Genomic DNA, 16,756 nt, shown 5'->3' on the forward strand with positions numbered 1-16,756 from the left:
TTCATTACTATATGCATGGGCAATTGTAAATTCTATCCAATGTAAGCATGTTAAACCACATTATTCAACCATAAATTAATATAAATCTCAGATATTTAAATCTGCAACGAGCCAATATCTTTCTCAGAAAGTTTGCAATGTGTTTGACAAAATTACACAGGAAGAATAATGCAAAATTTAGGCTTCAAATCAGTAGGGTTTTTATTTTAAACATAATATAAATTAAATTCCTAACTTCTAACAGCTAATCAAATTGAAAGAAAACCCATATTTATGATTTTCATTTTTCCCAGAGTTGGATGAACACAAACATTGTGAGCATTCTTATATAGATTCAGCAAAATATCCAACCATATGCAAAGTTAGTGTGATGCCAGAAAACTAGTTAAAAGGGTTCGTGGACATGTAACTAAAGCAGTATTTGACTCGAATCCATCATAGCAAGTATCCTTCCTGATGTACAAAATGTGAGCTATTACGTGAGGAGCATGTTAGTGTGCAGCACGAGGAGGTGGTTTTGGTAGATGATGGCATCGTTGGGTAGTCCGGGCAGAACATGGCATAAATGAGATCACAAGTATCAAAGGCAGGGTACAATAGGATTTCCAGGCGCTCTCTTTAGCAAACAGGTACTGCTTTAGGCTCGCAGAAACTGCAAGGTTTGGGAGTTGGTAGGACCATCAATCCTTTGGAAGAGGGCACTATGTTGAAACAATTGGATAATTCACACGCACACCCCACAAATCTCCCTCTCCTATTGCTCAAGACCTGCAAGAATAGCTTGAACCCCTTCTATATTTGTTGTGCTTTCGGGCAGAAACAGATCTTGGCAAACTCTAGTTCAGTAACTCTGGTGTAGGCAACCCCTCCCCAGTTTGGCTCCATTTCAGATGTGGTGCCCCTTCCACCCTTAAATATAGCTCCTTTTCCTCTAATATCAATCCAACAGCAGCAATTATCTTGTCTATCCCCATTTGGATCAGACTTTACAACCTTCCTTGATCTTGTAGTATTCAAATTTCCTCAAAAATTGATTGATTGCTTGGATCCTTTGTAAAATGGAGCTCAGATTATATGGACTCTCCTTTCAATTTCTCCAGGGTTTGTGCTATGGTCAATATTTCAAAGCCTGTGCGGCACTCCATTACATTACATTCCTTCAATGGCACCTGGACACAATTTCTCAACTGCAAGAATAGCTTGAACCCCTTCTATATTTGTTGTGCTTTCGGGCAGAAACAGATCTTGGCAAACTCTAGTTCAGTAACTCTGGTGTAGGCAACCCCTCCCCAGTTTGGCTCCATTTCAGATGTGGTGCCCCTTCCACCCTTAAATATAGCTCCTTTTCCTCTGGGTGAAATGGAGATTGTGTATTCATTGGCAAACCAATCGACTTCCATATCCGTGATTCCTGTATTCATTCTGACATTGCCAATGTGGGGTCATTGCTCCCTTATCTTTTGACTTCTTATAAAAAGGTTACATATTGCTCCCTTAGTTGAATGGGATAGATTGACATGGAGCAATTTTCTCCCTCCTGTCATCAATCCATTGGACTTTGATTATTCCTTCCTCCATTTCAATTGCACAGAAGATTAGAGCTTTGTGAAGCTGAATGGCCCATGGTTCTTTGAGCAATCTGGTAATTTCATGACATCTTGGTCCTCTAATATCAATCCAACAGCAGCAATTATCTTGTCTATCCCCATTTGGATCAGACTTTACAACCTTCCTTGATCTTGTAGTATTCAAATTTCCTCAAAAATTGATTGATTGCTTGGATCCTTTGTAAAATGGAACTCAGATTATATGGACTCTCCTTTCAATTTCTCCAAGGTTTGTGCTATGGTCAATATTTCAAAGCCTGTGCGGCACTCCATTACATTACATTCCTTCAATGGCACTTGGACACAATTTCTCAACTGCTAAGGACTTCCTTTTAGATGCTTAAGATGCAAAATATGATGAGGCAATAAAATTGCTGGTTGCACTGCCAAATCAACTCTTGGTTCTAGTAAGGTAAATCTTAATAGATGGATTAAGAAACCTAGCACACCAGATGCAAATTTCATTTTGCAATCATGGAAACATTTTAATACCCCCTTGGTAGTCAAACAGATCTGGTGACTGATGCAGCTCTGTCAAATATCTAGAACCTCCCCCCACTTGTGGCCCTCCAAAAAGAATTCTAAATATTGTTTTGACAGGGGAGGATTCTCACTTCGATGATGAAGAAACTTATCCTTTTATGGAAGATTTTGATAATGAGTTTATGGATTTACTTGAACATGAGGTAGTATCTCCTTCGAGGAAGTGTTCCATTGCTCAAACTGCAAGTCAAAATTTAAAACCAAATTATGGTGCTCCCAAGAAGAAGAAAGGGCAAAAACAAAGGCAAACAAACTTTGGATCGAATGAAGAGGAGTTGTTGATGATGGGACTCAATGAAGCCTGGATGCGCTTCTTATTTGTAGCAAGAAGAGCTTAGCATTACAAATGTGATGATGTTTGTCTTTTAGCATTGCTTAGTTTGTTGTTCTTGTTAGGATAAACTACGGACAAAAACAACAATTACATGCAAACATAACCAATATCAAAAAATAAATCGCACAGAAGAGAACACAAGACACAAAGGTTTAATGTGAATCACCCAATCCCTAGGCTATGTCCGCCAACAACAAGTCCAATATTATTATTATGTAACGATTACAATTTGCAATCCCTTACAGCTCAATACTGCCACAAGAAGCTACAATCTCATCATATATTAAGAAATCCCTAACCCTAAGCCATTTTATACAATTGTTTTCTGCTTACAAAATTAGGGCTAGAATAAGTCATCCAATAAAAAAATAACAGTCAACACCTTTTACAATAGTAAATTCATTTTTTGGCTTTGGGGGTGCTGCCATTGAAAACCCCCGCGGGGGCGTTGCCTCTCAACTCCACCCTGTACTGCGACAGGGAGTGCACCTAGGGCTCTGGCCTAGGACCCTGCAAGGCCCCTTGACCTGATCTGGGCGGCACTACACCCAAACCCCCGTAGTAAAAATCTAGGGGGAAACCACGCCGAGTAAAGGGGGAAAAATAACCTCCGAGTCTGATTAGGCTCCACATCTAAATAGTTCTTTTATGGCCTCTGTCTAACTTCTAGTTTATCTTTTCTGCTTCCTTTGAGATCTTTCCCTCTTCACTTATTCTAATTTCTCCCATGTGTTCTGCACTGGGAATCACAAGATGGCTATCTGCTCCCTCCTGATAGTTCTGCAGCTTTATCCTCTTTTTCTATGTTATTTTTCATGGGAATAGGTCCACATCCCACAACTTACTGATAAAAAAAAAAAAAAAAGTAACATTGCTGATATGTATACTAAATGCAACAATATGACTATATATGTCAAAGTATTTAACAGAAGTAAGAATTTTTGAAATAAAATCATAGGATAATACTCTTCACATGGTTACAAGCTGGGAAAGGACAAATAATCATCTAGGCAATCATGATCATTCAAGATCAAAAGGCTTCAATGGAGCTGGCTACAATCAACAAAACTGAAGGCTAATCTAATTTGATTTTGCTATTTTTACATAATGTAAATTAAGTCATTTAAATATGACTATAAGTGACTTTTTGTTTACAAGTTATAAAGTAATAAACTTTTATAACGTTATTAAGTTAGAAACTAAAAAGGGGATTTAAAGAATCAATTATAGATGGAGAGGCCTCTATATTCAACGCTAAATTGCAAATTTGGGAATTCTTTTGGACTGGGTACTTTTTTATTCTCAACATTCATATAGAAGGCTGAGAGAATCTTTGAGCCCTCTTTAATTTTTAATAGAGAAGAATATGGCTGGAATGCGGAACCATTGTGTTGGTCCTTTATATTTTAGGTTTTTCTTTATGTTTAATTTGCAGCTGTTCTCTGAGATATTTCCTATCATGCGGTGGATAAAAACAATCTAACTACAACAATGGATGTAACATTGGGTGTTTGCAGGAACTGCTGAATGTCTCTTTTCTTATGTCAAGTAGCATTTCCTCATTCAAATCCTTGTTACAGTCTCCCTTAAATCTATTCATTATTTTCTGGGAGAACTACATTATAGACCCCATATCAGCAATATCTAAGGTTTCTTTTCCTTTTTCCTTAATTTCAGTTAATGTGGTTTTCTTGCTAGTTAAAAGCATACCCATAAAAATCTGAATCTCTCTAATATGAAGGAGCTTCCTCTTTCAAATGCAGAGGAAGATCACTGATCTAATAGGGACCTAAGTTATTTGCAGCTTCCTGTTGAGTGAGTCTAAGTTGTTTTCAGGGAATTATTGCAGCATCATTATGCTCTGTTGTAATCTTTGAATTGTAAGTTCTCTCATACTAACACAAATACTTGAATACAGATAAATCCTTCTGTAGTTGACTTTGACTTGAGAATCTAATCTCAAGGATGCATTTTTGACATTTTTTTCAAAAAATTAATTTTAATCCAAGCATGCCAAAAAAAGAACCGAGTGGTGGAAAGACAAGCAGCCTGAATAAAACACATGAAATTGCAACTCTAAATTAAAATAGCTGTCATCAACAATGATCTGACAAAGGCCTCAAGCAACTGCATAGGTCATCTTTTATTTTTACAATCGTTTAGAATTTACAATGTAGTAAGAAAGTCAATCAATAGAAATTTAGAACTGCGTATTAAAAGATAATTGGTATATTTACAAATTAATAACAGCTGTAACATGCAGTATCTTTACATTAAGTAGGTTTGAAACTAATCAATGGAAAGCGATATGTAACTTTAATTCTAGGAAAGACAGTACCCATCGTTTAACTAATTTCTCATACAGAATGATGATTAATGTTTCCTTTTCCAATGTTGTGCAATGCATCTCTCTAAAGCAGAAGTACCCTCATGTAATAGTCAAGTGAAAAATTAGTATTGATATAATTTGTTCTCAATTGCTCTTGATTAGGCATGCATTTTAATATAATGGTTCACTGTTTCCTGCTTGTATTATCGATGGGTTTTGAGAATAATGTAATAGCATGTGTCAAAATGAGTCTACCTTGTACCAGGTCATAGGTTGATTAGAAGGGGGTTTTGATGTAAATGACCAATTCGCATTCTTTGAACCACTTTTGGTATAAAGTTCCATTTTTTCTCCACCTAAGCCAACCTGCAAAATAACAACAAAGATTAATCAGATAATTAATAGCATTATCAACAGGTAATAACATCACATAACTGCAGTCTATAATATTTAAATTATTGGATTAAAATGAAAATCAATGTCCATTATGCTAGATAGTGAATTTATAAACTGGCGTTGACATTCTCAACAGATTGAAGATCGCAGAATAATAATACTGCCAAGGAAGAAAAGGTCTTCAAAAGAATAAAGGAACCTCTTCTTGTTTACACAACATAGAACTAACTATAGATGCTCTCCCCCCCCCCCGCATTTCTCTGTGACATATCTTTCTTCCTCTTGTCTCCCTACTTTCACCCTCAATTGATATAAATACTCCTAATTAGCTCACCAATCATGGGTTGTTACAATGTTAAAGCTCAATAAAATCATGTAACTAGAAAAAGAATGTGCGAGCAGTCCTCAAACTGCTGAAGAGTCATACATATGTATCTGAACATCATAAAAATTGAAGGAAACATGCAAACCATGATGAAAATACTGTGACAATAATTGAAAAAGAACTTTGACCTGGAGAAACAGTATGAAGGGAGAACAATCCAGATGAGGAACAACATCTCATCTGCAGATGAGGAGTAAAATAAATGGAGTGCACAAGAGGTCTAAACACAACCTATGAAGATCAACCAAAATTTACAAGAGCTCGTAAGCATATCAATCTGCTGCTCTGGTCCAATGTCTTACAATGAGAAAAATGAGTTACAACCCATATGCACCTTCAAAATTGATTAGAAGGGAGGATAATAGATCATTTGATCATAGTCAAGATCAAGCTTTTGAACCATATTTACCCGGTCAGGAAGCTTTTCGTCCACAAAAGCTTGGGGACTCCTCACACATGGAAATCTCTTTTCAACAGTCATTGGGGCATCATTTTCTCTGGATTGATTTTCAAGCCTAGGAATCATGTCCCATGCAATCCTCTACATGTTTACCTTTCTTCAATGCTCTTCCAACAAACTTACACAAAGATTTTCCATTAGTGGAATAACTAATTTTCTTATTCATCTAGCAGGAAAACTCTCTAAAGTTCTCTACAATGAGAATTTCTTCCAATCTTCTCAAGCACATGCTTTTGAGGTTCCTACTTGCCCTTCATTGCTATTGGTTAGCAACACAGTTTTATTTTATCTTATGAGCTTTTATTATTTTTTTTTCAGGGTTCTTTTTTCCCTAAAATTTTGTTTTGTTATGTGTTGTAACTTTTTAGTCCCACTAATTTCTAGAACTTTCTTTATGTTTTCTTCTTTCTACATTAACTACCAAACACACATACACGGAAGAATTTTCACCAACTTGATCTAGAGCTGGAAAAGGGCCATACCCCAATGATTCATCATTCCCTTTGCTCCTTGAAGCCTATCCTTTCTCAAGTGTCCCACCTTAAACTCGATTTCAATGCAATGTTGATCATCCATTTGCTTGTACATTTCTTGGTTGTCCTTAATCCTTTCTGAAACCATGAGCTGCACCTGTTTGATACATTCATTGAACATTTTAGGCTTATCAATCTCTAAGTCAACATTTTCGCTCTTCAAAAATGGTTGTCCCACAACTATTTCAAGCAGGCTGGGAGACAGAAAGCCATAATGATACTTAACAATGTATTTATAATCGACATTGTATCTTTTCTCTTAGAAGTTTTTTATTGATGACCACATTTCCATCCCTATATAATGTATATATTAGTGTAACCCATTGAGTGTGTATGCATTGCTTTGACTATTATATATTGAGTAGGTGTGCTTGCCATGTGCTTTGAGAATGCAAGTACAAAGCATTTCTCCATCCATCATTTGTAATGTCCCCATTTTTGGTAGGTCTACATAGTTGATGGAGTTAGCTCATCATAGCGACCCTCATGAGCTAACAGGGTGTTTTGGGGGTCCCAACTGTAGATTTACTATTTTTAGTAGGACTATTTTTGGCAGTTTCTAATTTTGGCAGTGCAGTGGTTGGCTTTGGCAGTTGGTCGTCACTTGTGGTAAATTAAGTTAATAATTGCATGAGCTCTTAATTAATTATTCAGTTGCATAATGGCATTAAGTAATATTTCTAAGAAGTGTGTTGGAAAGTTTCTAGTGTTGAGTTCTTTTGGGAAACTTCCACAATTTTTGAAGTGGAGTTTTTTAGGAAACTTTGGGCCAACTAAAGATTATAAATGAGAGCTCATTTCATGGGGAAAAGCACACTTGAATATGTATTTGCTTTTGTTGTCTTTGTGACTTTGTCCTTGAATTCTGAATTGTGAGCCCTTGCTGATGTATAAGGGTTTATGAGTTCTGAAGATTGTTGAAGTCACTGCTGATGTATAGTGGTTTCATTAGTTAAATCTCCTAGCTGTGATTTTCTATGACTGTGGAGATTGGATTTATAATTCTAAGAAATTCTGAGTCTTGGAATTTGTTCTAGTAATTTCATTAGTGAATTGTGCTATTGTATACAATTTGTTGAGTCTTCTACTGTATCCCTATGGCTAAGGAGAGATAGTTGAGGATGTCTCCAGCGGTGGTAATTAGAGCTGACTGGCATTTATGAATTCTGTTTGTGGTGAGCGATTTGTTTTAAGGATGGCATATTGGCGTGGCAGCGATTTGTGTAATCAGTATTGTGTTTAGGGGGCAGCATTGCATACTGGGACTTATAGATGCTTTAATTGCAGACCTGCATCCATTCTCCTAGCTGCTGAAAGTAGAACTGTTACCTGCGGTTACACTTCAAGAGGCCATGCAATCACATAGAGCACTAGTATTCATGACGGGCCTGCAATTCCATTATGGGTGCTGAATTGAGTCTGAAGGAAGGTACAAAATTCATTGTTGGAGAGCAACCATAATCTGCAGTTGCCATTTGGTAATGAGGGAAAAGCATGATAATAAAGAGGGCAAATTGGTGGGATGGCTAGTCAAAACACTTGCATTTCCAGGGGCCATTAAAAATAATTTGTTTGATTGATGTTTGTTCAAATAAAATGCGAAGTATATCTTTTCCATTACAGTCTGATTTCCTATATTTCTAATTTAAATTTCTTGAAGTTGCTGATTTATATCTACAAAGGGAAAAATACTAAAAAGTATAAAACTTTTAAAAGAATTGCAAAAAACATTAAGTAGTGCGAATTGGAAGCCAGGTTGGGGTTTTTACATCATTGTTATTGTCAATGCAATAATAACCATGCTTGTAATGTCATTAGTGTAAACTTCACCTCGTATTTCAAAATATCATTTGAGGTTCTAACACTTATTCTTGGTTTGTTGATACTCCCTACCAATGTTCAAAACTCTACCCACTATTTTTAATGTTCAAATTTCAATGCAATCATTCTCATGTTTCTAATCTTTATTAGTTTAAACTTAAACACTTTACATAATATGCCAAGGTTTCATTCACAATTCTTAGACTTATTCCTTATACATCATTTTTATAACTATTTTTTTTCAAGTAATATGTGTATTTATGCAATACTTCTTTGACATTCTTTGACCGATCTCCTTCGGAAAACCGTTTTCCCTTCGAAGTGCGCAAATGAGAAAGGAAAGGTTGAAGAATGTGTTAAGAGAGAAAATGATGTTTCAAATGAGTGAATTTGGGTATAAGCAGTCTTTTAAAGGTTTTTTGCACTTTTTTATGTTTCAAAAATTAAAAGTGTTTTTTAATTTGATTTAGATGCTTAACACTCATGACTGCCCAAGTTCCTTATGGGTGTGCTCATTTGAGGAGTGCCTTGAACAACCCAAGTTTCTTGTGGGTACACACCTGTAGCCATAGGGGAATTGTTAAGGTTGTGTTGTGAGGTTTTCACATCATCGCCCCAAAACTTTCGAGGACACCCTTTTTTCGGTTGCCTTTAGCAATTTTTTTTGGAGTTGTCCAAAGGTTTTCAATTTGAAAATTTTATACCTTGGATGCTAGGAGGGATTTGATTTGATTTGTTTTCACCTTGTGCAAAAACTTGATTTTCGGAAACATGTAATTTTATCCTTAGGCTAAATAGAATTCAAAGACAAAAAAATTTTTCGATGGTTAAAACGAATACTTGGTAGGGTAAAATTGAAAATTTTTGGATTTAGGCGGATTTTGAAAATTTGATATAATTGTATAAGCTTGAGTATTTTCAAAATGAATTGTTAGATTTAGTCATTTTGGGGAATCTTGAAATTTTTTTTGGTGAAAAAGGAAGTTTTTTATAGGGAAATTGGAATTGGAGTTTGAATTTTGACTACTAGGAAAAGGATTAATTTTGTTAAAAATTAAAAATTAAAAAAAATCAAAATTGAATTAAATTGCAAAATCACATTAAATTGGTTGAAATTTAGCTTATAGGATTTTAGAAATGTTAAAGGAAATTGGTAATTTGGAATTGAAAATTGATTTTGGCTTGCTAAATATTATTTTAATTGCCAAAACATTGTTAAATAAAATTTTTGACATCTTTTAGGCTTACTTTGTTTCTATTTTGCAATTTATTTATCAAAATGTGCAATTAAATGGTAAATTTCACTATAGGGCTAAGTAATTTTAATATTGCATTTAAATCTAAGCCATCAATTAAGGGACTAATATAAATTTTTTTTCCCTCCAGGCAGGTCGACCCACTTGGAGAGGCAAAAAATGTAGTATAAAAGGGGCTTCCTCTCCTCTTATTTTCTCATTCTTTTTTCCTCCCCCTTGGGTGTGCGATTTTCCTTCTAAGGGAAGCGATTTCCAGCTTGGGCAATTTTTGGGACAGATTTCTCCTTTTCTTGGCAAAATTTTTCTCATTCTTGCTTGGGCAAATTTCTGCCCTAGGGCGATTTTGGAGCAGATCTGATTTTTTCCAGCTTGGTCGATTTTTGTTGGGTCTGATTTCTCCTTCCAGGATTGGGCGATTCTTTTTGGTGAATAGGCTATATGATTCAAGGTCTGATTTTTGGCAAGTGTGGGCAATTTCAAGGAAGTCGAAATTTTGATTTTTCCTAGGGCATCATATTTTGAAAGAGGATTGAAATTTCTAAGATCTAATCCAAACTTGAAGAGGACCCGATTCTTGGTAAAGGCAAATTTAAGGTAAAATTCTATTCATTTTTAGAGGTGAAGATTGGTTTTAAAGGCGGATTCTATTCATTGTTCTTACTTGGTTTGTTTCTCTTATTTTCTTCTTGCACTCATCATCCACCACTTCATCATTTCCATTGATAGGTTGAAGTTGAGAGATATAAGTGTAGATTTTATGATAGGACACTTGGAGATGCAAAAATAAGCTAGACCACCCTAGGATTAAAGTTGGGATATATAAGTATAGTCCATCTTAAGGTAATGAAGAGGCAGAAATAAATGGTAGTCCCATCCTTGGGGAAGAAGGCTAGATTGATAAGTGTAGAGATAGGACATGGTAAGGCAGAAATAAGCTAGATTTCATTGATAGAAAGAAGGTTGGAGATCGATAAGTGTAGTCCATATCATTTAGAATGAATGGGCAGAAATAAGTGTTTAGGATGGTAGATGTTAGTGCAAGCAAGAACCCAAAGGGAATGAATGTCGAAAAAGACAAGGAAGACATGATGCTTAAGACTGCGTTCTTCTCGAAAGTGAGGTGAATAAGTGATACCAATATCGGCATGGTGAACATGGTACAATTGAAGGATAGATTGAAGGAAGGACAATCCCCCATGGCAAAGATCTGCAAGAGCGGAATTGTACATGCGGTGGCTTTCCCTCCTACTTTTCCTTGTCTAGAATTGGTAATGGAGTGTGCATCCCAGTTTGATATTGTTACCAAGTCCATTTTTGATGAAGGGAAGAGAGTGTTGGCTAACATCAGCAGACAAGTGGTCGAAAAAGCATTTAATATTCCTCAATATAAAGGCATGACAATGGTAATGATGGATTAGGCGGCTAAGTTATTTCAAGATAATCTAAAGCAGAATTGGATACACAAAGGCAAGAAGGGAGTTACCAAGTCATCAAAGCTTACCAAGTCAGATTTCAAATCCGAGTATGGCAATCTTATTGTGTTGCTCAGCTAAATATGGGTGTGGCTCAAGGTATGCAATTCGAGAACTAGATGTACTTCTTTATTGATGAAATTGAAAATGGAAAGAGAAAATTTGATTGGGCTAGAATCATAAGTGAAAATCTAGAGTTGCAACTTAGGACAGTGCAAAATCAAAAGCAATTCTATATGGGATCCTATCTTTTCTATATGACTGCGAGACTATATGACAGTCCTAGACTTAAGGCCTTAGGAGTGATTAGCAATGGGCCGGGGCAATGTTTGGTGCATGAGTGCTATCCACAGCTTCCTTTGCACAATATCAAGGATTATAAGATGTTTTATGACGCCTTTGCCATGAAGATGGTAAGGATATTACAAGGGACACCTGCTAGAAGGCTCTCAACAAAAGCGGAAGTAAAGGTTAAGAAGTATGGGAGTTGGTTAATCCAATTTCCGCAATTCACATATATCATAGTAGTAGGAAGTATAGTGCGTCCGAAGAGACTTCCAAGGTACCCACCCGACAAGATAGTTTTGATGGAGTTGGCTAGGCAACTTGAGCATTATGACAAGATGATGAAACTTAAAGATGAGACAGGGATTACCTTCTCATTTGGAATAGGTAATCATACTTGCCCAATCCTATTGCCTTTGTAGTTGCAAAGAAAGAATTAAAATGGTATCATCTAGGATGGTATAGAGCAAGACAAGGATTCGATCCTAATGGTCTTATCAAGGCATCTCACGAAAACACATTTAAACATATTCCTACTATAGAAGATTTTTGGACCAATGCACAGGATGACATTCATGTGAGAAAGCTAGCTTTCTCGAGATTGTCAATGGGCGTGATGAGGGCAATCAGATGGAGAGGCCTTGATATTCCCGATCAACTGGAAGAGTATAAAAATGTGCTAAGAAAAGATTATGATACAGTGGATGGAACAGAATTGGGTCTAGTGGATTGGGATGATCATCAGGATCCTTCCTTAGAAGCAATTCCAAGGACAGTTGATCTACACACTGAGTTGTGGTACAATGGGAAGTTAAGGCAATTACAAGGTCAGAAGGTACGCCTTACTTATGAAATGATGGAATAGGAGGAAGAGGGTCCAATGGAGTCAATCAGACAGAAAGGTGGGGGTAGTAGCCAACAACAAAGAACAATTAAGAGCAAGAAGAGAAGTTTGGAGGTTGAGAAAAGTAAAGAACATCAGGAACCTCCAGCAAAGAGACAGAATGCAGCACCATTAAGGGAGAGAATAATTGAGGCTAAAGGCCAAGAGGATAGTACAAATGGACAAGGGCCAACAGTGGGGGTGAGCTCTAATTTAGAATCAAGTGGTTACAACGACAATACCGAGTACTCCTCTCTCAAAGAACCAACATGGAGATGATATGACAATTACTAGTGAAGAAGAGGATAGGCCAATTGATATTGAGAAAGTAAGCTAGGTGCACGAGGCCGTTGGTGATGCTTTGCTAGTCGAACCAAATCTAGATTTGGGAAGATGCACTGCACCGCTATGGTTAAGGCAAATGCTTATGCCAAGAGAAGAGGTGGTGACTGTCTGAACAGTTGAGGATATTCAAGGGTTAGTGGAAAAGGAAGATAGCGAGAAACAAAAGAAAATTGCAAAAAAAGTGGCAAAGGTAATTAGGAGTGATGATGAGGGTCACCAAAAAGTTCAGATTGCTGTACTAGGAGTTAGCAAGGTAGTGGATGAGATTGTAGCCTAAGAATATGAGATAGTGGAGCATAACTTGAGAAGAATCATAGATGATATGGAATGTGAGGAGATCCAGGAAGGCATGGTTTCAATTAGAGAAAGGTTGAGGAAGGAAAATGAGAGGATTGTAAATTTGGCGGTCGAAAACAAATATTGGAGAGATTGCCAATTTGTCCAACAGTTGCATCAAGCAGCCCTTCTGTAAGACAGCGGGAGCAATATAGAAGAAATATCGGCTCAATTGCACGAAGTCAAGGAATGGATCCATGATACAATTCAAGATGGGCAAAATTTCTTACCTTCCTTTGTCTCGACATTTAGGTCATTGGTGGCTATTAGAGACAATTTCAGAACATTTGAAGGGGAGTGGAAGGATTTCCTTCCAATCAAGGACTTAGCCATTCCTAGGCTACGAGCATTTATTGGGCTTCCAGAGAGATATTTGGAGAGAACCAAGTTGGTGGATGAAGGAGGAATGAGTACGGTGGAGTCTTGGTTTGTTGCCTTGACCATCAGATTGAGGATACTTGAAGAGATACAGAACGAGATAGCACAACACAACCTAGGTATTGAAACTTCCATTTCAATCATGATGAGCAATGTTGGGGCTGCACTTGATTTTGAAGATATCAAAGAGGAGAACACCGATGAGACAGAATTTGGATCAAGATTGAATGAGTTGGGGAATGTTTCCATCAAGAAGAAGCATTCGGGCACCCTTGCCTCCCTCAATGCCTTTATTGGATATGTGAAAGAGTATGAGAAGAATCATGAGAAGACACTGCAAGCAGTGAGCAACATCATGAATTCAGCTGAGCTCAAGATGAAGCACACACTTTGGCCTCCCATGAAGAAAGTTAATGACAGGCTATCCAAGTTCATTGCTTTGGCTAAAAAGATGAAAGAAAATGGTAGAATTATATTAGAGGATCATTTGATGTAAGCTAAGTGGCAAATTATCCTTCTTGGGTAGGATAGGTGTCTGATTCTAATTGGCTACCGTTTTGGTGCCTTCTCATTGGTTGCCACTTTTCCTATTTTTTCATTGGTCCATTGATGAGGTGGCATCTTCTCATTGGCTGATGGGGTGGCAATCTTAATTAGGGTTTTTGGGATTCAATATGGATCGGTGATTTTGCCTCTTAATCTCTACCATTGGTTGTAATTTTAGCCTCTATATAAGGCCATTTGCTTTCATTTGTAAAGGGTTGAAGAAAATTGTTGCTTAAGATAATACCAAAATTGCTTCTCTTATCATTGTTGTGACTTGCATGGTGATAAGAACACTTGGTGTTATTGCATGGTTTCTATTTTCAATAGTTAGAATTAAATTTCATTGAAGTTGTTAAAGTAGATTTTATTTCAAGAATGTTGTTAAATAAGAGTAAGAGTAGATGGATAGTTGCATGGTGATATTAGTGGATGTTTGATAGGGATCTATAAACTAGGCCACTAGCATCCTAGAATCTTGTTAGGAAGCCTTGCATGGTAATCTAGTCTTTTTTTTCTTGAATCATTACATCTATGAAGGTAGAGCCGTTGGTAAGCTTTCATCAAATTTGATCCCCGTCCATTTGCTAATCTTTCCATTCATAGGAATAGTGGTAAAGTAGCAAGTAGTGTAGTAGTTAGAGTTAATTTAAGAAGAAAGTTAGAAAAGGAGAAGCATCATTGGCAGACACACCCTCCATCATCAAAACCATCAACATTATTTGGCCTCATATACATTACAAAGCCAGACATCATCATCATCACAACGAGAGTTTGACAATCCTTGAATGAACAACGTAAGGCCGCCTACGTGATTAACCAGCAAATCACATTAATATAATTGAGTTAGTATCCACGGGTGTATAAGGAACATTGGAGTTTTTTCTCATGTCTTCATGATAATTTACTTTTCAAGAGAGGGATTGAGTGTTTGATATTTCATATCAAGTATTCAATTTCTATATGTTATGTAGTGGTACAAAACTCACATCAACAAGTCATAGCTTTAGTCGGATTGAATTGACCTAGAGACATTTTTTTATGGTTATTGGTCAATCATCATTTAGACAAATACTCTTATATCTACTTATATATATATATATATATGGTTACATATGTTGTTGTCAATTTATTATCTAATGATGATTAACCATAGATACATGTCTCTTCATGAGACATGTCTCCTCTTCTCATATTTATAGGTCATTCAAATTTGCATTTGGAACACATTAGCAGAAAACAATTCACAAAAACTCAACATGGTATCAAAGCAGGCTGCAGATGTAAGAAAATTAAGGACAAAATTTAGATGTACTAAGAACAACTGCATATAGTTTTAAAATCACCAAACCACGGATGGACAATTCCAAGACACCGTATATAGTAGCACACACATCTATTTTGAGATCATCATCAACATCCAATGTCATAGAATAGTACAACACGGTCGTTTCTCTTTACCTTTGTAAGAGAGTGAAGAATGGTATATAGGGTTTTCAAACAGAGATGTAAAGATGTAAATTAATTTGATTCTAGATTATTTTCCACAAAGAGCTATGTGGTGATTTCTTCTTCACATTAGTCATCTTTCATTGAAATTTATAGCTCGTGTTGCCCTTGTAAAACAATTGCATCAATAATCCCACTGAGAAGCAACAACTACTTATGACGATACGAATACTCAATGGAGTATCAACTATAAAGCGAACAGCCATGATATGTGAATATACGAAGATGAGTTTTGGTGGTAATCTATTATTGTAGAAGAATTGATATGTGTTATTTATGTGGAGTTGCTGTTATATATAATCAGCACTATGAGAGACTAGAAGGGAGAAACCGCAAACATCCATTAAAGAAGATATAATAACGAGTGTGGACGACAAAGTCAAAGAGAACGAATTTTTCATTTGAGACATAACCAACGCAAAGGATAAGAATATTAAAAAGAATGACTATTTCATTTATAAGAAAAGTATATAAAATTAAAAACTATTTGTGGTGCACCCGATCACGCCATTGCTCTGAGATCACAACTTCAAGCAAGGTGTCTCACTTCCGTCCTCTACACTGAAGAAGATGTCCAGTGTATCCCAACAGCAATGATTAGATGTTGTAGTGTACAATGGAGAGAAGATAACTCAATGTATGAGTCAAGAACAATTGAGTCTTCATCAGAAACAAGATATACATACCGATTAGACAAACAACGAATGACTAACAAGGAAGATCAAACAGTAAACAAGATGAATATCTCTTTTTCATTCCACCAGCAATAGTTTCCATAAGATCATTTGAGGAGACACAAAAGAAATAATTTAACATCATAGATATGGTGTAAAAGTTGCAGTTGAAGCCCATCGACTCCTATTTATTGATGCAGTCAAAGTCTTGTCAAGCAAGGATGTATCTATAGGGAAGAAGAAGAAGAGTATAAGAGTGGATCAGGTTCAGAGATAAGACTAGTTTAGGGCCACATATTATTTGTGTTACCAATGGACAAAACTTTGACTATGGACTTTGCGACTAGTTATATTTTCTAGTGGTACAGAAGGATTGATATTTGTGAAACCTCCAAGTGGATGTGAGAAGAAATGTCATAGATGGTTCCATCACTTTCAAATCTACCAATGTTGGATGGAGAATGGAGCATAGTTGACATCAAGTCAAAGTATCTAAACTAGAATATGTCATTAGAACTCTGAAGAAAGAAATCACAAATGGTGGAAGGGTGTCCCACACAGTACCCGTGGGTTAGTATCATCAAAAGACATAACAAGGTTTGAGTTGGCTAAGTTAGGAATAGTTCCTTATCTCAAATCATTTCCAAGGACCTTCAAAATCTCTTGC

The 16,756-nt window shown here is 36.4% G+C and overlaps 1 protein-coding gene across 1 annotated transcript in view; it reads right to left on the minus strand.

The window, feature by feature from the left end:
- LOC149554933 (beta-galactosidase 9-like) overlaps positions 1-16,756 on the minus strand; it is a 100,385-nt gene that overhangs the window by 3,574 nt on the left and 80,055 nt on the right. The window contains exon 16 of the mRNA XM_089828943.1: positions 5,069-5,179. Coding sequence (XP_089685069.1) covers positions 5,069-5,179 — 111 coding nt within the window. The remainder of the gene's footprint in view (positions 1-5,068; positions 5,180-16,756) is intronic.

The sequence above is a fragment of the Cupressus sempervirens genome, chromosome 5 (assembly GCF_028749045.1).
Source record: "Cupressus sempervirens isolate cs-2001-9-10 chromosome 5, ASM2874904v1, whole genome shotgun sequence".
In the NCBI taxonomy this organism is placed as follows: Eukaryota; Viridiplantae; Streptophyta; class Pinopsida; order Cupressales; family Cupressaceae; genus Cupressus; species Cupressus sempervirens.